Below are 24,804 nucleotides of genomic sequence, written 5' to 3'. Positions count from 1 at the left end.
AAATTTTCGGCCGTGTAACTTAAATCCGACCGGCGCAAGGCGTTCCTATTCAAATGGGGCGAGTCCCATTTAAATTAGGCGCGCTCCCGTGCCGGACATACTGCGCATGCTCACGACGTCATTTTCCCGACGTGCTTTGCACGGTTTTACATTGCGCCGGGTTTTGAGAATCGCGACGGGCGTAAAAAAAAAAATACGAGTTGCGGCGGGAAAAAAAAAAATTGAAAAAAAAAAGACGGCGACGCGGGATAGAAGGGTCTACTTTTACAAGGCCTAAACAGTTTAGGCCTTGTAAAAGCAGCCCTAATTTTGCGTTTGCAAACTAATACTTACGGAGAAAAAACGAAGCGTAAAAGCTTCGTGGATCTCCGTAAGTGCTAATTTGCATACCCGAAGCGGCATTTCGACGAGAAATGCCCCCAGCGGCGGCCGAGGTACTGCATCCTAAGATCCGACAGTGTAAGTCCCTTACACATGTCGGATCTTCTCCCTATCTATTGGAAACTGATTCTGTGGATCAGTTCCAAAGATAGAAACAGGGATACGACGGTGTATCAGTAGATACGCCGTCGTATCCCTTTTGTGGATCTGGCCCTTAGTATCTTCCCATATCCCAGTATAAGAGAAAATACATCTGCTGTATTCTACAATGTGCTTTTTACACATCTTTTTTTGCTTGTTATTGTGTCTTATTCTGTGTACAGGGCAGTACTGGGGTTCCAGGAATTAAAGGTGCAGAAGGACAAAAGGTAATTTTTTCCCTCTCTTTAATCAGAAGATAATATTGCCATGTAAAGTACATATAGTTCACACCTGAGAGCACTTTTGTTTCCAGCGGTTCAGACATTAATGGCTGTGTGTTGAGCTATTTTGAGCAGCAAATTTACACTGTTATACAAGCTGTACACTCGCTATTTACACTGTAGCAAAGTGTAATTTCTTTAGCGTTGTCACATGAAAAGATATAATAAATTATTTACAAAAATGTGAGAGGTGTACTCCCTTTTGTGAGATACTGTGTATGTGTGTGTATATATATATATATATATATATATATATATATATATATATATATATATATATATATATATATATATATATATATATATATATATATATATATATATATATATATATTTATTTATTTATTTATTTATATAGTAGTATAAGCCATATACACCAACAAATTCATAATTTTACAAACATATATACCCTAATGTTTAAGTAGTGATCTACACAATCTTGGTAAAATTGTTTTTCATTTAAGTGTTGTCATTGAATTTTTAAAGGGTGAAAGGGGAACAAAAGGACCCAAAGGCAAAGTAAGTATGATTCACATGAATGCAGTCTGCAGTTGAGTAGTATACAGTTGCTCATTAAACAGTATATACTTTTAGGGTGGAGACAATGGCCCAGTAGGTCACGAGGGACTTGCTGGAAGAAGAGGACCTCCAGGAGAGGTTGGTACTCGTGGTCGAGAGGGAGAGCAAGGTCCTACAGGAGATCGTGGAGTTCCTGGAAATATTGGACCAATGGGGTCAAGGGTAAAACTTCAAAAATTTATGTTGAAATATGAATACATACAGAGCGCCAATCTTACCAAAAAGTTTAAAGTAATAAGCAAATCTGTCATGCTAACAGAAGTGTATAAACCAACCTTATTAGCAGTGCTTGCAGTGCCAGCAAACACATGCACTTATCTAACAAAAAGAGATGTTCGTTTATACATTTGACAGGTATAAAAGTCTCACTTTCAAAGATAACTCTAGTCTTTAGCATATGACAGTACTTATTACAGTAGTGTATTATTAATTTCACATAGATTAGTTTGTATCTCTAGTTAAAAGTTTTTGTGGATAGAAAAAATAGGTCCTTTTCATTGTTTGTATTGGCTAGTTTATGGTTCAATCCTTATAAACCATCGGGCTGACTTACTAAAGACAAAAAAGGTGTTCTCTTTACAAGGGAATGTTCACTTTGTAAGGGGATTTTCCCTTAGATTAGTGAATGTGATGTACATTAATTTTGCAAAGTATACTCAATCTCATTCAAGATAAAATAAATACTATAATTGTTATTTCAAATGATTAGATGATGGAAGTCAACAGTGCTTTATTTCGTTCACTAACCTAAGAGAAAATTCTCTTGAAAAATTAAAATTCCTTTGGAAAGTCAACAGCCTATTTGTCTTTAGTAAACGTGACACCATTTCTGTTAAAGAAATTAAAGAAATCGTAATTTCCTGATACAGGCCCCAAGCTCTGCACAACACTTCTTTTGCCAAACTGCAGCTTATCAGTTACAGGATTCAGTGTTTTCTCCATTAAAATAAACATGACAGGAGAGAAAAATGTACCAGTGATAAAGAAAGGGCAATGGATTACACAAAAATGTTGCAGGGGCAGTAATCTGGACATAGACTACAGGTTCCTATATGTCTAGTTCAATATTTTAATTGAGTACAGGTATGCATTATTATAGGCTTACCTGTAGGTAAAAGTTACAAAAACAGGTATACAACCACTTTAAGATCCTCCCACTGTTAGTGCAATTTGGCCACACCCACTGTTTGATGCAGTTCATCCGGGGAGGGTGTGGTTGAGTTCCTGCACAAAGCCCTGTATCAATATATATAATATATATAGTCTTACAGATGCAACTGGCCCTTAAAGGGCAACCATAATGCTGTTGTGGCTCGTGATAAAATTGAGCTTGACACCCCTGCTATAGACTGAATATTCAATAATATAAATATTTTCTGTTTATAGGGGCCATTATTTCCTGCATCCCGTGTTATTGAGGTTTGTCAAAAGTTTGTTCTTGAACAAATGTCTTCATATGCTCAGTCTGTACGACGACAATGCGCAAGTGTTTGCCCATTGTATGGTGACGTACCTATGGGAGCACCAGGACCTGTAGGGCTACCAGGATCACCAGGAGAACCTGTGAGTATATCAGCAATAAGGAAAATGAATATGTCATTCCATACTGTAAATTATCATACAATATGCTTTCCAATTTTCATTTTCTCAACTTTACCATCTTCACTTCGTCTTTCTTGTTTTTCAGCTGTATTACACTGTCCATTTTCACTTTACCTTAGACAGTTCACTCCCTCAGCTAATTCCCTCTACACCTTACAAGACTCTTATGCTGGATAAAGCAACTTGTAAATGTGTTGCCAATGTTCAAGCTTTTCATTCGTTTTTAACCACTACACTCTGGGGAATGGGCAATCTTTAAAATAGCAGCGCCATTCAATCAATCTTTCCACACCAGTTTTGCAAAATCACTAACGTTTGCCCAATTTTTTTGTGAAAGATGATGTTTCGCCGGGTAAATAGATATCTAACATATCATACTTTAAAATAGCGCACACTTGTGGAATGGCGCAAACTTCAGTACTTATAAACCTCCATAGGTGACGCATTAATTTTTTTTACAGGTTACATGTTTAGTGTTACAGAGGAGTTCTAATGCTAGAATTATTGCTCTCGCTTTAATAATCATGGCGTATGTAACCTGTGTGTATCTGGCTCTGATACTAGCTAGTGCCTCACCAACCACTGACCTACCCGCACGTCCCTGATCTACAATGTCTCCTGGCTTTTTAAATGCAGTGGAGAACTACCTTCTTCTTCAGAGTATCAGAGTATAACTAAAAATGTTGTATATAATTGTATATAATTAAACTTGGCAGGATCACATTAGTAATTACTGATAGCTTATATGTTCTATATGCAATTAGAGAGATGGATACATATTTACATTAAATAATGTTCATACAACTTTACATTTATTCACTTACAAACACTGGGCGAGATTTACTAAAACTGGGGAGAGCGAAATCTGGTACAGTTGTGCGTGGTAGTCAATCAGCTTTTAACTTCAGCTTGTTCAATTAAGCCTTGACAAAAAAATAAAAAATAGAAGCTGATTGATTTCTATGCAGAGCTGCACCAGATTTTGCACTCTAGTTTTAGTAAATCAACCCCACTGTTTCTCAGAAACATCTTGTAAACCATTACATGAATACATGCAATGGAACAATGTTACCTGTAATATGGCTTAGGATTTAAGGACAGCTCTTCAGAGAAGAAGCACAATTGTTCCCATAGACCTACATACAGATATAGATTGAGGGATTTTTTAAACAAAAATCATAAGATCGAGATTAAGGTATTAAAATGCATTTGTGTCTTAGAGCAGGCATATATTAATATTGTTGTTCTACAATCTTTTTAAGATTCTGCTAATATTAAACATATATGAAAAATGTGACAATTCATGTATCAACTCAACATAGCCAATAAACAAATAATTTTAAGCAATTCATTTTATAAATTTGAATTATGGAATATAAATGTAATGCTATATATATATATATATATATATATATATATATATATATATATATATAACATATATGTTTTAAAACACGATATTTAGGGTAAACCTGGAATCAAAGGTCTGGATGGCGAAGATGGCCCAGAAGGCTTTTATGGTGAAGATGGAGATCTAGGGAAACAAGGACAAAGGGGTATTTATTTTTCTGAATTTTAACCATGTTTATTGTAGGTATAAATGAATAAAATCTAAAAAAAATAATACATTAAGATATAATTTATATCGACATCATTACACCCACTAATCCACCATTATTGTTTACTTTTGCATTAAAAGAAAGACTATAAAAGACTACAAAAGACTTAAGATCTCTTGTATCTCTTGTGTTGTAGGTGAACCTGGAGAGCAGGGAGACAGAGGTCCCAAGGGATATGGGCTCGTTGGATTTGATGGTGACCCAGGACAAAGAGGTCAGTAGTGAAATGCTTCATGACTGTTTTTCAGAAACACAATTGTGTGAATGGAGATAATGCATAATAAAGCTTATGTGTTCTCAGTACTGAAAGATTTTAGAGCAAGCCTTTCATTTGCTTCACTGATTTTACAGAGCTGGTTTTCCTTAAATTTCTTAGATGTATTTGTCACTTTGTCTGATTGTAGTTTCATGTGTATGAGTTCTGTGACTATTCCTGATAGCTATTTTACCATGTACTGTTTAAAAGCTTTTATTCACCATTTGTTGTTATAAACAACACCATTACTTACTGCTGCATACTGTATTGTGTGTGTCAGCATGTGCAAAAATAAATACATTCCATTGGGACTTTTGATGCAAGGGGTTTAATTGTTTTCTGTGGTGATGCTAAACAGGGACGAGCAGCCTATACTTTAATGTTGTGTTTACCTTGAGCATGTATTGGTGGGAAAAAATTGTCTATCAACTAAACATTTAAGCACGTCTTCAAAATATAAACCTCTGGTTTCCACGTTATTTAATATGAACTATATGGGAAAACAAATCAGTTTTAGATAGAGCAAGGGAGGGTTATAACCCATGTCAGTTTTTTTTCTGTGTCCCATTTTGGAAATGTATCTTAATTTCCCATCCCATAGCCAGACAGGAAGTGGGAGGAAATCCCCGTTAATGAAGAGAATTCCTTGGGGACCCCCAGGTCACCATAACTAGTGTCCCCATTGGAAAATTTCCCTCTATTACTTTTCTGGGGGCAACCCAAAATTTGGGATTTTTTTTTACTTTCACTTTCAATGATAATGGTAAACAGGACAAATAGAGATGGTAAATCTCCTTAACAAGGACACAGGCAGCAATAACAACTGACAGGGGTTCTAATCTATCCCACCCCCATCAAATCATTCTGCAGCTATTACCTTTTGTATCACCACCCCCTCCCTTAAGAAAGTAAGCTCTACATACAGGGCCCTCCTGTACCTTCTGTATTGAATTGTACTGTAATTGTGCTGTCCTCGCTCTACATTGTAAAGCGATGCGTAAACTGTCGGCACTATATAAATCATGAATAATAATAATAATCCCCACTCCATCCAAAACAAAACAAAAAAAAGTTTTGCCTTTAGTTATACTTTAAGTGTATATATTCAGTCATCCATTTTCAGGCCGCTTAAACCTGTAGGAAATTTCACCAGTAAGTTCTGGGTGTTGCCTGTTAGCTTCTACTGGTTAGATTTTCCTTGTACAGCCACAGTTGTTCTTAAAGTGGTTGTAAAGGCTGACTTTTTAATGCATTCTATGCATGAAGGCAAAAAACCTGCAGTGTGCAGGTTCCTCCTCAGCCCACCCCCTTATACTTACTTAAGTCTGATCTCGATCCAGTGATTTGCACAAGACCCGAGACTCTCCCGGGTCTCACCCTCCTGAATGACTGAGATGCAGCAGCGAGAACCATTGGCTCTTGCTGCTGTCAATCACAGCCAGGGAGGCGGGAGTTCGGGGAGGGGCTGAGCAATGCTCTCTTGTCTTATGGACGCAGTGAGCTGGCTCTGGAGCGAGCATGCACAAGTGCCTCTATAGAAAGTAGCTTGCTATCGGGGCATTTGGCAAGGGGGAGGGGCCCAGAGCGCCAGTGGGAGACCTAATAAGAGGAGAATCGGGGCTGCTCTGTGCAAAACCATTGCACAGAGCAGGTAAGTATGACATGTTTTTGTGTGTTTGTGTCACCGGCGCTCATCTGTAATTAAATATTAGTGATCTGCTGCAGTTTCAGTACACACCTCTGGGTAGAAGTAAATTTTTTTTGGAAAAAATGTTTTTTTATATGCATACTGTATATATATATGCATATAATACTGCGCTAATCATGTGCAAAGAAATATATATATATATATATATATATATATATATATATATATATATATATATGCACAAATGATACACCTACAGCTTTTAAATAAATAAGTAAATCAATAAATCAAATGGGTAAGTGAATAACCAATGTGCCCAAACAAAAGTGATCAAAACCCAAAAAAACAAAGAAAAAAGAGAAAAAAATATATATGTGTAAACTAAAAATATATATATGCCAAAAACAGAAAATACAGTAGTCCCAAAAAATGTCCCAAGAAATTCAATATTCCAAAAATATATGCAGATTCCGATAGGGATCCCAAAAGAATCGATCAAATATTTGTGACTTATCACCCTTAGTGTCACCACCACCTTCTTAATTGCTATGCGCTCACCAGATCAAGGTGTAATTAATGCCTTTAATACAACCAGGAATGTGTCTCATCAATTCACAGCATCCTGCTGTTTTTCCAAATGATATGGTAGATGCCTTATACCGCTGTCAGCTTACTGCTGCTTTCCTTTCTCCAAGAAATAAAACCAGATATGGTGTAGTACGTTCGGTAAAAAAGTATCACATTTATTTAAAAAGCATATAAAATTTGCACTCACATGTACTAGTGCCTGTTCCGACTGGCACTAGTCTGTCCAGCGTAACTGCTCAAGTTCCCCCACCGGCGTGCGTTCCACGCCTCGGTGTTTGAGCTGTTTACTATGCGGAAGTTCCGAAAAGGTGTCACGTGATGTAGTTCCGTTCGTGGAGGTTTGCGTGAAGATTACCCAGAAGCCTCTACGCATTTCGCATACGTGCATGCGTCATGGGGTAGCTATGGGTATCATCTATATGTGGTTATTTATGTCCTTGAATTAATTGTTTAGCCATCTACATGGTCTGTTGTTCCGGGAAGTGCTAACCCCGCCATTTATGGATTATCCCCGGAAGTTCCTATGTCGCCATTTTTGTTATGGGTTACTTTTACTTTGTATTTGCTGAGCAGTGACAATGGACAGACTTTACAAAACTTAAATATATACCTAAAAATATATATATAAAAATTGATATAAAATTGGGCATATATTCAAACTTGCTTCTCATTATCATTCCTCATATGTTTATTGCCACTACCTTTATATAGATATATACGTTTTTAAAATAAAAATAAAATTGAAAATAAAATGAAAAAAATAAAATAAAAATAAAATAAAAATAAAAATAAATAAATAAAAATAAAAATAAAATTATAGATATATAATGTGGCTGTTTTGGAGCTCCTCAGTAATTTTCTAAAAAACTATTTATGTCCAACTCTATATTCATTCCTTTCGGTTTAAGTGTGTCTAATTTAAAAATCCAGTAAGTTTCATTCTTTGAGATTTCTCTTCTAAGATTAGTGGGCCAAATTCTCAAAAAAGCTGCCTAACTTAACTTTCAGCAGTTAAGTTACACAGGCGTTAAATTTCTACCTAAGTGCACGATCTTCAAAGCACTTACCTAGAAATTACACGCCGTGTAACTTAAGTGCCTCCGTCGCAAGGCGGTCCTCCTCTCCGGGGGGCGTTTACAATTTAAATGAGGCGCGGTCCCGCGCCGGCCGTACTGCGCATGCGTGTGACGTAATTTTCCCGACGTGCAGCGCGCAAAACGTAATTTACGCCGGGCTTTGTGGATTGCGACGGGACAATAAAGTTGCGACGGGTGAAAAAAAACTACGCGCTGGGAAAAAAAATAAAAAAATTACAGCGTCGCTCGGCATGCATTCCTGAGGGAGAACTCCATGCCAATTTTCAAATAAAAAACCGGCATGGGTTCCCCCTCAGGGGCATACCAGGCCCTTAGGTCTGGTATGGGTTGTAGGGAGACCCCCCCTACGCCGAAAAATCGACGTAGGGGGTCCCCCTACAATCCATACCAGACCCGTATCCCCAGCACGCTACCCGGCCGGTCAGGAATGGGAGTGGGGACGAGCGAGCGCCCCCCCCCTCCTGAGCCGTGCCAGGCCGCATGCCCTCAACATGGGGGGGTTGGCTGCTCTGGGGCAGGGGGGCGCACTGCGGGCCCCCCCACCCCAGAGCACCCTGTCCCCATGTTGATGAGGACAGGACCTCTTCCCGACAACCCTGGCCGTTGGTTGTCGGGGTCTGCGGGCGGGAGGCTTATCGGAATCTGGGAGCCCCCTTTAATAAGGGGGCCCCCAGATACCGGCCCCCCACCCTAAGTGAATGGATATGGGGTACATCGTACCCCTACCCATTCACCTGGAGGCAAAGTGATAGTTATTAAACACACAACACAAGGGTTTTTAAAATAATTTATTAGTCTGCTCCGGAGGCCCCCCTGTCTACTTTAGCTCTAATACCAGGGGGGGCTTCTTCTTCCACTCTCCGGGGGTCTTCTCCGCTCTCCGGGGGGGGTTTCTTCTTCCGCTCTCCGGGGGGGGGGGGCTTCTCCGCTCTCCGGGGGTCTTCTCCGCTCTCCGGGGGTCTTCTTCTATCTTCGCCGCTCTCCGCTGTTGACTCGGCGCACCCCGGTTCTTCTCCAGCTTTCCGGTGCCTTCTCCTTCAGCGCTGGCTGCCTGCTATCTTCGTGTGTTAGCTCAATTACTAGCAGGCAGCCATCGCGGTCTTCTGTGACGTCATGTTCTTCTATTCTCTTCTTCTTCCGATGTTGACACGTCGCCTCTTCTCACTGTAATGATGGAAGCGCGCCTTGCATCCCATTTATATAGGCATCACCGTCCCATCATGCTCCGGTAGGTACCCACGTGGTACCGGGGGTCTCCCTACAACCCATACCAGACCTAAGGGCCTGGTATGCTCCTGGGGGGGGAACCCATGTTTTGATTTTACAAATTGCCGTGGAGTTCTCCCTCGGGAATGCATACCAAATGCCGTCGCTTGAATGGGCTTTTACATGGTGTGACTAACTTTCCACATTGTAAAACCAGTCCTAGTTTTGCGCAAGCAAATCGGAACTTACGCAGAAATCACAATGCTGAAATGCTTTGTGGATCTGCTTAAGTCCTCATTTGCATACTCAAAGCGGCATTTCAATGAGAAATGCCCCCAGCGGCGGATGCGGTACTGCATCCTAAGATCTGACCGTGTAAGTGTCTTACACATGTCAGATCTTCTGCCTAACTTTGGAAAAAGCCTTTTGAGGATCGTTTCCAAAGTTAGGCACAGAGATAGGCAGGCTGAACAGCAGTTCCGCCTGCGTATCTCTTTTGAGAATTTGGCCCAGTGTTCCTCCATTTTTTTTTCCACTTTGTCAATGGCATAAACTTTCAATTTTGTTGGATCTTTATTATGCACCTTTCTAAAGTGCAACGAGATGCTATGATATTTAAATATTTTCCTTATATTTCTAATATGTTCCCCTATTCTAATTGAGAGTTTTCTAGTGGTTCTACCCACATATTGCAGACCACACTCACATTCCAAAACATATGTTACGTGAGTGCTGCTGCAAGTTATCAATTTATTTATTTTGTGTTCCTTCTTAATTATATTGGATTTAAACTGGGTCACTTTCCTTGGTCCACTCACTGTGCGGCAAGGTTTGCACCTCCGGCACCTGAAAAATCCCTTTTGATCCAAAAAGGACATCATTTTTTTAGGGGGATCCGGAACATTTTTCACAATATTGTCCCTGATTCTCCTTGGCCTTCTGTACAGAAAAGTGGGTTTTTGGGGTATCATACCTCTTAGTTGGGGGTCTTCGAGGATAACTAAAAAATGTTCCTTTTACAATCACTTTAAATAAAAAAAAAATGTATATAATGCACAGATTAAAAAAGCTAAATGTTCAGGTCTTTATTATGTTTCACAAATGTATTTCAGGTGAAAGGGGTATACCAGGGCTAGCATTTGATGGAGAGCCTGGTCTGGTGGGTCCTCGTGGGCACAGAGGACAGCTTGGACATAGAGGTTATACAGGACTGAGAGGACCACCGGGATCATGTAAAACCACTGGCTGTGGAGCTGCTGACCCTACAACTGAGCATACAGGAAATTTAGACTCATAAATAGCATAATGACCATGAGATGGACTTTTAATGTTGACTCACTCAAGAGTGTGCTGCTTATTTCATCATGAGCGAAAGGCAAAATCATGTATTACGCGTTAAGTTTGTAAATATGCAACATTAATTGTTTAAAAGGGCTAATATTTGTAATACAATGAAAAGGAATTACCTACTGTGCATAGAAGATCCTACGTGATTTATCACTTAAAGTAATTTATTAAAAAAAATAAAAAATAAAAATACAGTTTGTTTTTATATATAAAAAACAGAGACCATACAAATCCATAACACAAGAAATGGATGAGTGATTTTATTTTGCATTATAAGAAGTCCTTAAGAAGTTCTTTATTCTCTGTTTTCTGTTAGTTGACGTGAGTTTGGAGTTTGCATTTAGGAACAGGTCGAAAAAATGACAATTTATAGTTAGTTATTGGAGCAAAAAAACTGTAATGCATTAAAGTTTTTTTTAAACTTAAAAGCCCAGGAAGTTTATTTTCATAATGATGCCTATTGATCCCCCTTTATATAAAATTGGATGAAAGGGAGGAAAACAGATTTCTCTATAGAAAAGCAGCCAATGCATTAGTTCTGAACTGTCAGCATTTATGGCCAGATCCAGTGCTGAGACAAGGTCAACTGGTGCTCAGGGTGAAGATTGGAAACTGCGCCCCCTCCCCTCATCGGATGGAGAAGACGACAGTGCCAATAGTGGCAAGTTGCATATGTTTGTGGTGTTTGTTCTAAGCAGTTTATTAGTACCAGTGAAAAGTTTAAAATAGGTAAATAGATAGGTGGAAAAGGAAAAAAGTTGTCTGTCTCACTTAAAGTAAAAAAAATTCCCTGTGTTAGCGGTGTCACTGAAATGAAAAAATTTCCCTGAGTTGATGATGTGACTGGAATAAAAAAATGACCCTGAGTCAGTGGTATAACTGGAAAAAAAATGCTCCTGTGTCAGTGCTATACCTGATAATAAAAATGCCCTTGGAAGGAAAGACTTTTCCCTAGATCAGTGGTGTCCTTGAAAGGTAAAAAGAAAAACTGTCCTTACATTGATAATATCACTGAAAACAAAAAAATGTCCCCCTTTTGTCCAAGGAATTACAAAATAAATTCATGTCTGCCCCTTCAAAGACATAGTGACATTAAGTTACAAAATGCAAGTTGTAGAAGTGTTTGCATGACCTGTGCAAAAGGAGACAACATTACCTTCTCTAAAAATATGGCACATAATAACAGTTTGTAAACCATTGGCTTGGCTATCATGCCCATGTTGACCCATTTGTGTTATATATGAAACCTTACATGACTTCTCAGCATGCATATGTTATTGACCATATAAAAATACCTGTGAGCAAAGTTTATGAATGTTTTACTCTTACTTTTAAACACATCTTAACCTTTGGCTAAGGTTATTTGTTGATGCTCTTTAATGTAAAAAAAAATGTTCGTACAGATTAAAAAAATGTTTGTCCTTACAGTTACAGTTTAGCTGCAAATTATGACTTAAATGTAATTTACAAAATAAACGTTACATACTGTATGTTGTCTCTAAACTGTGATTAAATATACACATTTCTATCTGTTCATTCGTTTTGTGAAAATATCATTTTAGAGAGTTTTTCTAAGAAACACCACTTGGTGGCAGAATCACATCAGAAAAAGACTGCAACTTTAAGATGCTCTCGTTTTACAAATAAAGTTTGGCTTGTCCACTGTGTGGCAGAAGAATATGATTTAGGAACATGCATTATTGCAACTCATTAGGAGTTTGCATTCTGTACTAACAAGGACACTGATAATACATGTTTTATGATATAAATATTGCAGTTTTCAATCATGTGGGACTTGCAACATGCCTGCAACCAATCTGCTATTCCAAATCCCCCCCTCCACCCCAGACTTTGAATGTGATTGTCAGAAGATAGGATATTGTTATATTGGTCTATCATTGTGATCCTAAGAAACATATTATCATCCAGTAGAGGTCACTGAAGAGCACTGGCATATTAGTGCAGTCACATATACTGTACAGTATCTCACAAAAATGAGTACACCCCTCACATTTTTTATATATAATATTATATTTTATTATATCTTTTCATGTGACAACACTGAAGAAATGACACTTTGCTACAATGTAAAGTAGTGAGCATACAGCTTGTATAACAGTGTAAATTTGCTGTCCCCTCAAAATAACTCAACACACAACCATTATTATCTAAACCGCTGGCAACAAAAGTAAGCACACTCCTAAGTGAAAACTTCCAATATTGGGCCCAATTAGCCATTTTCCCTCCCCGGTGTTATGTGACGCGTTAGTGTTACAAGGTCTCAGGTGTGAATGGGGAGCAGGTATGTTAAATTTGGTGTTATTGCTCTCACTCTCTCATACTGGTCACTGGAAGTTCAACACCTCATGGCAAAGAACTCTGAGGATCTGAGAAAAATAATTGTTGCTCTACATAAAGATGGCTTAGACTATAAGAAGATTGCCAAGACCCTGAAACTGAGGTGCAGCATGGTGGCAAAGACCATACATCGGTTTAACAGGACAGGTTCCACTCAGAACAGGCCTCGCCATGGACTACCAAAGAAGTTGAGTGCACATGCTCAACGTCATATCCAGAGGTTGTCATTGGGAAATAAACATATGAGTGCTGCCAGCATTGCTGCAGAGGTTGAAGGGGTCAGCCTGTCAGTGCTCAGACCATACGCCGCACACTGCATAAAATTGTTGTACATGGCTATCATCCCAGAAGAAAGCCTCTTCTAGAGATTATGCACAAGAAAGCCTGCAAACAGTTTGCTGAAGACAAGCAAAAGACAAGCAGACTAAGGACATAGATTAATGGAACCATGTCCTGTGATCTGATGAGACCAAGATAAACTTATTTGGTTCAGATGGTGTCAAGCGTGTGTGGCGGCAACCAGGTGATGAGTACAAAGACAAGTGTGTCTTGCCTACAGTCAAGCATGGTGGTGGGAGTGTCATGGTCTGGGACTGCATGAGTGCTGCTGGAACTGGGGAGCTACAGTTCATTGAGGGAACCATGAATGCCAACATGTACTGTGACATACTGAAGCAAAGCATGATCCCCTCCCTTCAGAGACAGGGCCACAGGACAGTATTCTAACATGATAACAACCCCAAACAAACCTCCAAGACGACCACTGCCTTGCTAAAAAAGCTAAAAGGGAAAGGTGATAGACTGGCCAAACATGTGTCCAGACCTAAACACTATTGAGCAGATGTTAGAGATGTTGCAGACAGCAATAAGCACCAAATAAAACACTTGACTCAGAATATTACTATCCCCTGGTCTTTGATAAGATATTTGAGGCTTGTAATTCTGAAAAAAAAAAGCAACAAAATGCTGTCATTATTACACATTATTATAACATTTAGAAAATATTGCTAAACAATCAGGGCAGGTGTCCTTCAGAACCATGCATGAAGCATGTCGCTATGTACATGTAAATTTTGCAGCATGATGAAGAATGTTCACATATACTCTTTCCTCTTCAATGTAGCACTTCATTGTGCAGTTTTAACCACTTCCCACCCTGCAGCCGACTTTTTACGGCCACAAGGTGGCTCTGATTTGCTGGGAGGCCGTCTATATACGGCCTCTGGCCGCGCGCCACTGGCCGTTGAGCGTGCCTGGCGGCCGCGATGTCCGCCAGGCACCCGCGATCGGCAGTCACAGAGCCAGGGACGTGGGGCTCTGTGTGTAAACACAGAGCTCCACATCCTGTCAGGGAGAGGAGACCAATGGTGTGTCCCTTGTACATAGGGACAACCATCGGTCACCTCCCCCAGTCAGTCCCCCTCCCCCACAGGAAGAATCACTCCCAGGGTACATATTTAACTCCTTGATGCCCCCTAGTGTTAACCCCTTCCCTGCCAGTCACATTTATACAGTAACCAGTGCCTTTTTCTAGCACTGTTCCCTGTGTAAATGTGAATGGTCCCAAAAATGTGTCAAAAGTGTCTGATGTGTCCGCTGTAATATCGCAGTCCTGACAAAAATCACGGATCGCCGTATTACTAGTAAAAATTAAATAAAAAGTAATAATTCTATCCCCTATTTTGTAGGCGCAAATCAATCACTATACGCTTACCTACCAAAAATATGTAGAAGAATACGTATCGGACTAAACTGAAAAAAAAATAGTTTTTTTTTTTAAACAGGATATTTATTATTGCAAAAACTAAAAAATATTGTGTATTTTTTTCAAAATTGTTGCTCTATTTTTGTTTGTAGCGCAAAAAATAAAAACCGCACAGGTGATCAAATACCACCAAAAGAAAGCTCTATTTGTGGGAAAAAAATGACGTAAATTTTGTTTGGGAGCCACGTCGCACAACCGCGCAATTGTCATTCAAAGCGTGACAGTGCCAAAAGCTGACATTTCGCCTGGGCAGGGAGGGGGTATATGTGCCCAGTAAGCAAGTGGTTAAGGATGAGCAAGTTTGAGATAATCTGTAACAGACGATGAAAGTTATTTTTCTGTCTAGGCAAATCATTTGTTTCTCAAAGCTGGTTACTAGGGTTGTCCCGATACCACTTTTTAAGACCGAGTACAAGTACCGATACTTTTTTTCAAGTACTCGCCGATACCCATTACCGATACTATTTTTAATGTCACGTGACAGAGACGCATTGATGGCTGGCACTGACAGATGGCACAGATGGCTGGGCACTGATGGCTGGACACCGACAGATGGCACTGACAGATCAGCACTGATTGATGGCTGGCACTGACAAATGGCACTGATGGATAGCACTGACGGATGGCAATGACAGGTGGCTGGTACTGATATCTGGCACTTAAATAAATTACATGAGAGGAGCACTATTGTAAAACCCCCTCTGCAGACCGCTGGCACTATGTAACTATGCATCCTAACGGTACTTATTTCATCCAGCTACAATGAGCGAGTCCTGTCTGTAAACCTATGCAGCATATTGAGAATCACAGAGCCGTTAGGCATTGACAACTTAGTATTCTCCTTCTGCTATGTCAGTCACAGACTACGGCTCCAGGACTCCCAATGCACTGAACATATTAAGACTCAGGACAGTAAATAGTGTCATCTGCATACCTCTGATCATGCCTGTGTCATTCAGTCATACAGCGGCCATCCAGTTTACAAAAGCCGCGCCTCCTCCTCGTCCTCGTTTGTGATAGGAGAACACTCAGTTTCCAAGCAGTGAGTTAGTGTTCAGTGTTCCACCTATGAGAGGATGTCCGTGATAGGCGGAACACTGAACACTGATAGGTAGATTCACAAAGAGTTAGGCCGGCTTATCTACAGATAAGCCGACCTAACTCTGAATCTAAACCGACCTATGTTTAAGTGTATTCTCTAACAGAGATACACTTAAACATATCTAAGATAGGACGGCTTGCGCCGTTCTATCTTAGATTGCAATGTTTCTTTTGGCCGCTAGATGGCGCTTCCATTGCGGCCGGCGTAGATTATTTAAATGAGGGGATACGCCGATTGACGACCGAACGCAAACGTACGCCAGGCCTACGCGGTCGAATTACGTAGTTTCCGTAAGGGATAGGCCGCCTAAAGTTAGAGCTATGCTCTAGTGGCCTAGCCAATGTTAAGTATGGCCGCCGTTCCCGTCGCAAATTTCAAAATGTTAACGTCGTTTGCGTAAGTCGTCCGCGAATCAGGAGTTACGTCGTTTACGTCCGCGTCTAAATCAATAGGCCCGTATGGCCTACTTAGCCGCAATGCGCACTGAGAAATGTAGTCGCCCGGCGCATGCGCAGTGTAAAAAAACGTCAAAAAATGTGAGGTCAAGCCTCATTTCCATACTACATGCCCCCCTCCCAGTCATTTGAATTAGGCGCCCTTACGCCCGCTCGTTTTAGGCTACGCCGCCGAAAATTTGAAGGTAAGTGGTTTGAGAATCACTACTAACCTAAATAATTTACGGCAGTGTAGCCTAAAAAGAGTAGGCTAGGCCGTCCTAATTTTAGGCGCCCCTACGTGAATCTACCTATGAGGGTTCCCCTATCACAAACGAGGGCGAGGAGGAGGTGCAGCTTTTGTACACTGGATGGCCGCTATCTGAGCATGACACAGGTATTAACCGCTGCCTCTCTCTTCCATCCCAGGTATCGGATCAGGCATCGGGAGCATTTGTACGAGTACAAGTTCTCGCGCAAATGCTCGGAATCGGTCCCGGGACAACCCTACTGGTTACCTTAAATTATATCTGTGGTCAAAATGTAAAATCATGTATTCATTTTTTTTTCTTTTAAAGTGTATTTTGTGCGTGTACTCGAGAGAGGAGCCGGACTGCAGGAGTTGGGAGTAGGCAGGCCTCCCCCAGAGGCAATCTGCCACCTTTCTCCATGCCCCGGGTGGCAATGGTGGGTGTGTGAGGGGGTCCTCCCACACAGCCCGTCCTACCTGCTCCGCTTTGAAGCCCAACGGGGCAGAGGGACTCCCTATAAGGGAGTGAGAGGATCTAGCCCGCTCAACCAGCCCCGTTAGTCCTTCGCCTCTCTTTTTAGAGACCGCGTGGTCAAAGTGCGTGCATGTTAACCCAATTTCGAGTGCGTGTAAGTGTGGTGGTTTTTGTGGGAGGGGGGTGGGCGTACTAAGCGCAGGCTTACCTCGCATAGCACACCCATCGGGAGCCGGGCTGAGACCACCAAACTCAATTCACATGTAGCTGAGACCGGGATCCAAACCCCTAGCTGCAGAGGTGAATGGCTTGTCAGCGCAGTGCCAATCGCGTTGAGCCACCGCAGCTCCCCATCATGTATTCATTTAATTTCCACATTGTATTTCAATTATTTGCTACTCCTTTTTATCTGAATGATCTTGAAGTTTGTAAACTTCCTTTGTAAAGATTCCAACACATTAACTTTCTTAAAGTTCTTAACTCTCCCAATCAACATCGGTTATTTTTTTTCCTCATGCTGCTACTGTTAGTAAATAGATAGGAAAGTATATTATAATTGCTTGTGTTAAACTTTTTTTTTACATTTCTTCAGTTACTTTGTGGTTTCTTGCCTAGGCAAATGATGTCATACATCCCAGGAGTCTTCAGGAGGGGAGGAGAGGTTTTCTCAGCTAAGCACACTCTCCTGCATGCATGCATGAGCTAAAGGCATATGGATTCCAGGAAGTAAATACTACGTGAACCATTTGCTCTTACTCAAGATGGCCACAGCTAGAAATTCTAGGGAGGTGAGACATGGATGGATGGGGGAGTTTGCTGTAAATATTAAAAATAATTTAACCACTTCCCGCCCAGCCATCATTTTGCTATCGGTTTCTTTATCCTGACTGGGTGTCAAATGACGTCCAGCAGGAAAAGCCATGATTGGTGGTGCGCTAATTCGATCTCGGTAAAAGTCTTACAGCTGATTACAGTGTAAACAGGAAGAGCCGTTTATCGGCTTTTCCTCGCTAGCTTCTGACAGATGCGAGTAGAGGAGAGCTGATCAGCGGCTCTCCTCACAGGGGGGGTCTGTGCTGATTGTTTATCAGCGCAGCCCCCCTGCGGATGCCCACACTGGACCACAAGGGATGCCTCCAGGACCACCAGGGCACCCACCACACATTAATGAGCAGGCATGCTCCCATGGCCACCAGGGAGGGCAATCAGTGCCCACAAATGGTGTCAGTCAGTGTCCATTATGAATGCCTGCCAGATGTCTCCTCATCAGTGATGTCCAGCAGTGCCACCCATCTGTGCCACCTACCAGTGCCCATCACTGCTCATCCATGCCACCCATCAGTGCCACATATGAGTGCCCATCAGTGCTGCCTATCAATGCCCATCAGTGCTGCATACCAGTGCCGCCTATCAGTGCCACCTCATCAGTGCCTATCAGTGCCCATCAGTGCCCATCAGTGAAGGAGAAAATTTACTTATTTACAAAATTTTATAACAGAAACAAAGATAAACTATTTTTTTTTCAAAATTTTCGGTCTGTTTTTATTTGTTGTGCAAAAAATAAAAACCAAAAAATACCATCATTTTGTTCCCACAAAGCTCTGTTTGTGGGAACAAAATGATAACAAAATAAATTGTTTGGGTACAGTGTAACATGACCTCACAATTGTCATTCAAAGTGCTAAAAATTGGCTTCAGCAGGAAGGGGAGAAAGTGTGGTATTAAAGTGGTTAAATAGTGTTTTTGTTTTGTGGCGCTCTGATGCAGTGAAGATCCGCTTTAAATTATGGGACACATATTGACTATGCCCTGTGAGTAAGCACTGCTGTGTTACACATATCACAGAGCCTGTCTTCTAAACTACATAAGTGCTGAGAGGAGGAGTTTCAGGAGGCAGAGTCAGCACAGAAATTACTGCTTGTAACAGGGTACCATGGGATATATAGTCCTTAGAAATTAAAAATAAACAGCAGAGGAGAAGCTGCAAAGCATGCAGGAAATTCAGGAAGTTGTGGAAAGAGGTGGCCCGCAGACAGGCACAACTCACATCATGAAAAGTGTTTTTTCAAGTAAGATTATATTGGATTGTCAAAATTAATTATTGTTTGTATTGGTATTACAATGCTGATGTCATAAAATGAAAGTGTACATTGTGACTCTAAATCTCCTACTGTATATTGTCTACTAGGATTTCAGCATAAACCTTTTTATTGTATGTAGTATGAACACAATATGAATGTTATCATGTTTCTTATTTGTTTTTACCTTTTCTTTGTTTTGTTTTGACCACTGATACACAGACATTTTTAATTTTAAATGACCACTGATGCAGAGACATATTTCTTACTCCTGTGTATTTATGAAATGTGAAGATTATTTGAATAGATTTTTTTTGGGTGATTTGTTTTTAACTTTAATTGTCAGCTGCTTAGGGTTAGGCGAAGGTTGTAGCACGCGATAGCTTATAACAAACATAAAGGTTAATATTTTTAACTCCTACTTATGTCAGGGCATTTTTATTCCCACTACTACCTGATGAAGAAGCATTTTTTATTTTCCAGTGAACACTGATACAATGGTATTTTGTACTCCCATTAACCACTTATGTAGAGACATTTATTACCCCTAATAACTACCTATGCACAAAGCCATCAACCCAAGTGCATTTTACTACTGACCACAGTCAGGCCTAAAAATGGTGAACTGGGCCTTTGTTTAAACAGTTTGGGGACTCCTAATTCTTTTTCACTGCAAGAAGGGAAATACCACATTGGTTTGGTGCCTGGTTAGTCAGTCTCTCCTAATGCAGAAGATGAAACTGGTGTCAGAAGAGGTGGAGGATTAGATTGGCTTATTGCTGTTGTAGTCCCACAGGATCCTTTGGCAGGGGATCAGCAAAAAAGTTTTGAAGATTTCAGCATCAGAATATTGCTACATAGGAATTCTGATGAAAATGAATTTCTCTTTAGAGTGAAATAAAACATCTGTTTAGACCTGGAAAAAACAGATGGATAAAGATGAATTCTTTATTAGTTTGTAATCAGTTCCTCTGGGTTCTACATAACTTATAAATATCTGACCTCTTACACTTGTCCTTATTATCTATTCAGTGTATTAAAACTCTGATTGTTGTCTACGATATACAAATACCATATAAGATGACTGGGCGTATAAGACGACCCCCTAATTTTCCAGCTAAAATGTTGGTTTTGGGATATACTCACCATATAAGACGACCCCCTTCCTACTAGTCATGCCTCGGCTCACCTCACTGTGCCATTACATGCCAGACTGTGCCACCATTACATGCCAGACTGTGCACCCTTACACCCAATTGCATGCATCACTGTGCCCAATTACATGCATCACTGTGCCCAATTACATGCCTCACTGTGCGCCACTACATGCCTCCCTGTGCCCAATTGCATGCATCACTGTGCCCCACTACATGCCTCACTGTGTCACTGCTTACCTTATCCGTGACATGCAGACCGCGGCCGTCCATTTTTCAAAAGCCACGCCTCCTCTTTCTGCTGTTCCGTGATAGGCGGAACACTCAGCTTCCCAGGAGACACTGTGTTCAATGTTCCGCCTATCACGGATGCCCTCTCGTCCTCAGTCTCGGACGAGAGGGCATCCGTAATAGGCGGAACACTAAACACAGTGTCTCCTGGGAAGCTGAGTGTTCCGCCTATCACGGAACAGCAGAAAGAAGAGGCGCAGTTTTTCAAAAAAGGACGGCCGCGGTCTGCATGTCACGGATAAGGTAAGCATATTTGGTTACCGGCGTATAAGACGACCCCCGACTTTGAAGAAGAATTTCAGGGGTTAAAAAGTCGTCTTATACGCTGGAAAATACGGTAGTATTGTTGTTATTCTGATTATTAAAAACCTTTTACAGTAAAACCTTAGTTTGAGAGTAACTTGGTTTAAGAGCGTTTTGCAAGACAAGCAAAATGTTTTAATACATTTTGCCTTGATATACAAGCGATGTCTTGATATAGAAGTAACGTCATGTCACAACTGAGTATAAAAAAGAAGAGAGGAGCCTCTAAGTGTAGCAATATTGTTACATTTAATGAAGGTACAACATTTAGCAACTTATTGCTACACTTAGAGGTGCCTCTCTTCTTTTTTATACCCTGTAAAAAAAATGCTTTGATATACAAGTGCTTTGGATTACAAGCATGTTTCTGGAACAAATTATGCTCGTAAACCAAGGTTTTACTGTATATAAATTATGTAGACAACATTTATTATACAACGTTTTAAATTATGCAGCACCAGATGTACATGACCAGAGCATGCAAACACAAGTCCTTGGTTCTTGTAAATATACAGTATCTCCAAGCATTAGACGCGATTAATAGCTGTTGATATCTTTGCATTATCATAGGATTAGAGTGGATTGGCCAACGATTTCCAATAAGGCTGAGAATCTGTTTGACATAAGGCCTCATGCACACTGGGAATTTGACTAGCTCTTCTGAATGCCTTTTCTTCTGGCAGCAGATAAGCAGCGTTAAAAATACTCCTAAAGCCGTGTTTTGCAAATACACCTAGGCGCGTTTAAGTGCTTTCAAGTGCATCAGGTATTTGGGTGTTCATTCATTTCATTGGCCATTTTTTTCTGCTGAAACGCTCCTCTCCTGAATGCGCTAGTGATGTTATGGAAACCCCATCAGATATTTCTGTGGGTCCCTGTGACTTTTAGCTATACATCCTGAACACTTCAGATGCTTCACAAACAAGTCAGAAGGAAATTGCAATTGACTATGTGCACTAATGCTTGATTCTTTTGAAATACAGTGCTTGCTTGAAATGAAAAGAGGATTTTATAATAATCTGCAAAAATTTATAAAAGCCAGCCCTGTATATCACACAAGTTGAAATTCTTCATCAGATTTTTCAGTTTTAAAAGTTACTAAATAAAGAGCAATATGCGATAGGATTATTGTGTGGATGGGTTTGCATGATTAGGTGTCTTTTAAAAAAGAAAAGCACATGATTTGGGTGGCATTCAGTGGCATAAATATAGCAGTAGCAGCCCACAGTGTCCAAGATGGGAAGGGGGCCCCATTAGGAAGGTTTCTGATGTTTACGTTTCAGAAAAGTTGGTGTCAAATGCACAGGATCACGCTTTGAAATTATATTGTTGATAGTCACAGATCTCCTTTGTGTCACCATTACCTGTGATTAGATTTTTGTCCTTCAGAGCTCTTGGTCATCTTTGCCACCATTTTTATATTGATTATATGATCCTTCCTAATCCCAGCAAAGGCTGTTAGAAGAGGATTTTTTCTAAAGTTTGTCCTCCTACAAATTTTTCCTGATGTTTTGAACTATCATGCACCTGTATTCCTACCCCTCTCCTGTTCAAATTTTCTTCAATAAATAAAAAAAAAACATCCCCTAGACTGAGCCTACATTTTTTGGCGTTCTTGGAACTGTGTCTGGTCTGATGGCTTTTATGCTCGCAAGGGGGGCCTGGGTCAATTCACAGGTGAGCACTACACTTGAATGCCTAACATAGGATTCCTGAGGCTGAAAAAGCACATTCTCAGCTAAAATGTGTTAACCACCCTGGCGGTAAACCCGAGCGTGACTCGGGGTTGGTTTTCAAAGATCGGTATCCCCGAGTCACGCTCGGGGTGGACGTGCAGCGGCGCGGCTTACCTTTCGCTGGATCCACAGGCAAGTTACTCACCTTGTCCCTGGATCCAGCGATGCCACCCCGCTGTGTGAGCGAGCTGGACCTCCTCGCTCGATTCACAGTCTCCCGTGTGCCGCCGATCTCCGTTCCCTGCGATGTTACGACGCACGGGAGCGGAGAACGGCGCCAAATTCAAAAAAGTAAACAAACACTTTACATACAGTATACTGTAATCTTATAGATTACAGTACTGTATGTAAAAAATACACACACCCCTTGTCCCTAGTGGTCTGCCCAGTGCCCTACATGTACTTTTATAAAAATAAAAAATGTCATTTCTGCCTAAAAACTGTAGATTGTCCAAAAGTGTCCCTTTATGTAAAAAATGGTTTTAGATCAGCTAGAAAACAGCGATAATAAATTATAATCACTTGCAGAAATGTGCGATAGCGATTTGTGGGGAAATTCGTCATAAAAAAAAAATAATAATGACAGCGACAATTCTGCAACTGAGCACATGTCAGTGATTTTGAGTTGATTACATTATTGAATAATTTTTATTATAATTATATTATTATTTGTTATAATTATTTATAATTATTTATTATATTATAATTTATAATTTTGTTTTAAAAAAAAAATCATACCCGGGATGCCTACAAGACTCTTGCTTGGTCAGATTTAAGTGAGTTATTTCTAAAAATTACAGGCCTACAGTATAAAACGCCAAATTTCCTTGCAAAATAATTGTACCGCTTTTGGTACGTAATTCCAGACAGAATCATACCGCCAGGGAGGTTAAGATATTTGAGGCTTTTACAGTAAAACCTTGGTTTGAGGGTAACTTGGTTTGAGAGCGTTTTACAAGACAAGAACATTTATTTTTTATAAATTCTGACTTGATATATAAGTAGTGTCATGTCACAACAGAGTATAAAAGAGAAGAAGAGAGGTGCCTCTAAGTGTAGCCGTATGGTTACATTTAATAAAGGTACAACATTTAGCAACATATTGCTACACTTAGAGGTGCCTTTCTTCTCTTTTATACTCTGTAGCTCCTGTTGGATTTTACTTCTAATTCTATTGTGGAGGCTGCCATTTGTGGATGTACATTTTATGGTTACATTACCTATCACATTGCTATAATCTTTTTATATGGACTATAAACTGAAGGACTTATGAATAAATGGTAGCAGAACAAATAATTTGAGCTTCCATTATTTCTTATGGGGAAATTTGCTTTGATATACAAGTGCTTTGGATTACAAGCTGGAACAAATTATGCTCGCAATCTGAGGTTTTACTGTAGTTCTGAAAAAAGCCACAGTTTCAAGAAGTGTGTATTAAGTTTATGGGTTGGAAGGCAACGTGGTTTAATATCATATTTCTGGAGTTTTACTGCCTGGTTGATACAGCCATTTGGCCAAAGTTGGAATTTATCATCTTGGAATGCCAGTACAGCAGGTTTACCCAGTAGGGCTATGCAACGGAAAAATGAGTATCAGAAACTTCATCTGGAAGAAAGGAATTACACATACCCCCGGCGGGGGAGTAGAGCTTGACTTCAAATCACCTGGTGTAATGAAGATTGAAGCGCCTTATTACCATGACTGCAAACAAAGCTTCAAAGATCAGCTGCTGTTACTTATTTCCTGAGTTACAGAACATCAAAAGCCAGCTGTTACTGAAAGGTGACCCGGGTCAGAATCCGTGATTTGTGGACTATTTACTGCCCCTAGTGGAGATTACAGTATGCTTCCTGGAGGACGGCAAGAAAAGAAAACGGCCTCTGATCGATTTTCATTTGTCAGAATGCTAGATAGGCTGGCAGTGGGTGTTTATGTGAATGGTGTCTGAGTGAGCTTTAAAAGTACTGGCTAGCTATAGAAACTTGTCCACTGAGCCCAGCTGAAAGATACCGAATACAGAGGATGACCTTACAGAAAATCTAATTTATGTTCTTTTGTTTTATATGCTCTGTAATATTCTTTTAAGTTGTTTATGTTAGCATTTCTACTTCCC

General features: G+C 40.3%; 1 protein-coding gene across 2 annotated transcripts in view; it reads left to right on the top strand.

The window, feature by feature from the left end:
- The window catches only part of LOC120936993 (collagen alpha-1(IX) chain-like), a 56,493-nt gene extending 45,571 nt beyond the window's left edge, over positions 1-10,922 (top strand). For both annotated transcript variants that reach the window (XM_040349855.1, XM_040349856.1), the window contains 7 exons: positions 705-749; positions 1,290-1,322; positions 1,398-1,544; positions 2,769-2,945; positions 4,450-4,540; positions 4,740-4,817; positions 10,511-10,922. In XM_040349855.1, the coding sequence (XP_040205789.1) occupies positions 705-749; positions 1,290-1,322; positions 1,398-1,544; positions 2,769-2,945; positions 4,450-4,540; positions 4,740-4,817; positions 10,511-10,695 (756 nt within the window). In that variant the 3' untranslated portion in view covers positions 10,696-10,922. The remainder of the gene's footprint in view (positions 1-704; positions 750-1,289; positions 1,323-1,397; positions 1,545-2,768; positions 2,946-4,449; positions 4,541-4,739; positions 4,818-10,510) is intronic.
- Positions 10,923-24,804: the final 13,882 nt, after the last annotated feature.

Source organism: Rana temporaria, chromosome 4 (assembly GCF_905171775.1).
Source record: "Rana temporaria chromosome 4, aRanTem1.1, whole genome shotgun sequence".
Lineage (NCBI taxonomy): Eukaryota > Metazoa > Chordata > Amphibia > Anura > Ranidae > Rana > Rana temporaria.
This window is presented reverse-complemented; position numbering and strand designations above follow the sequence as displayed.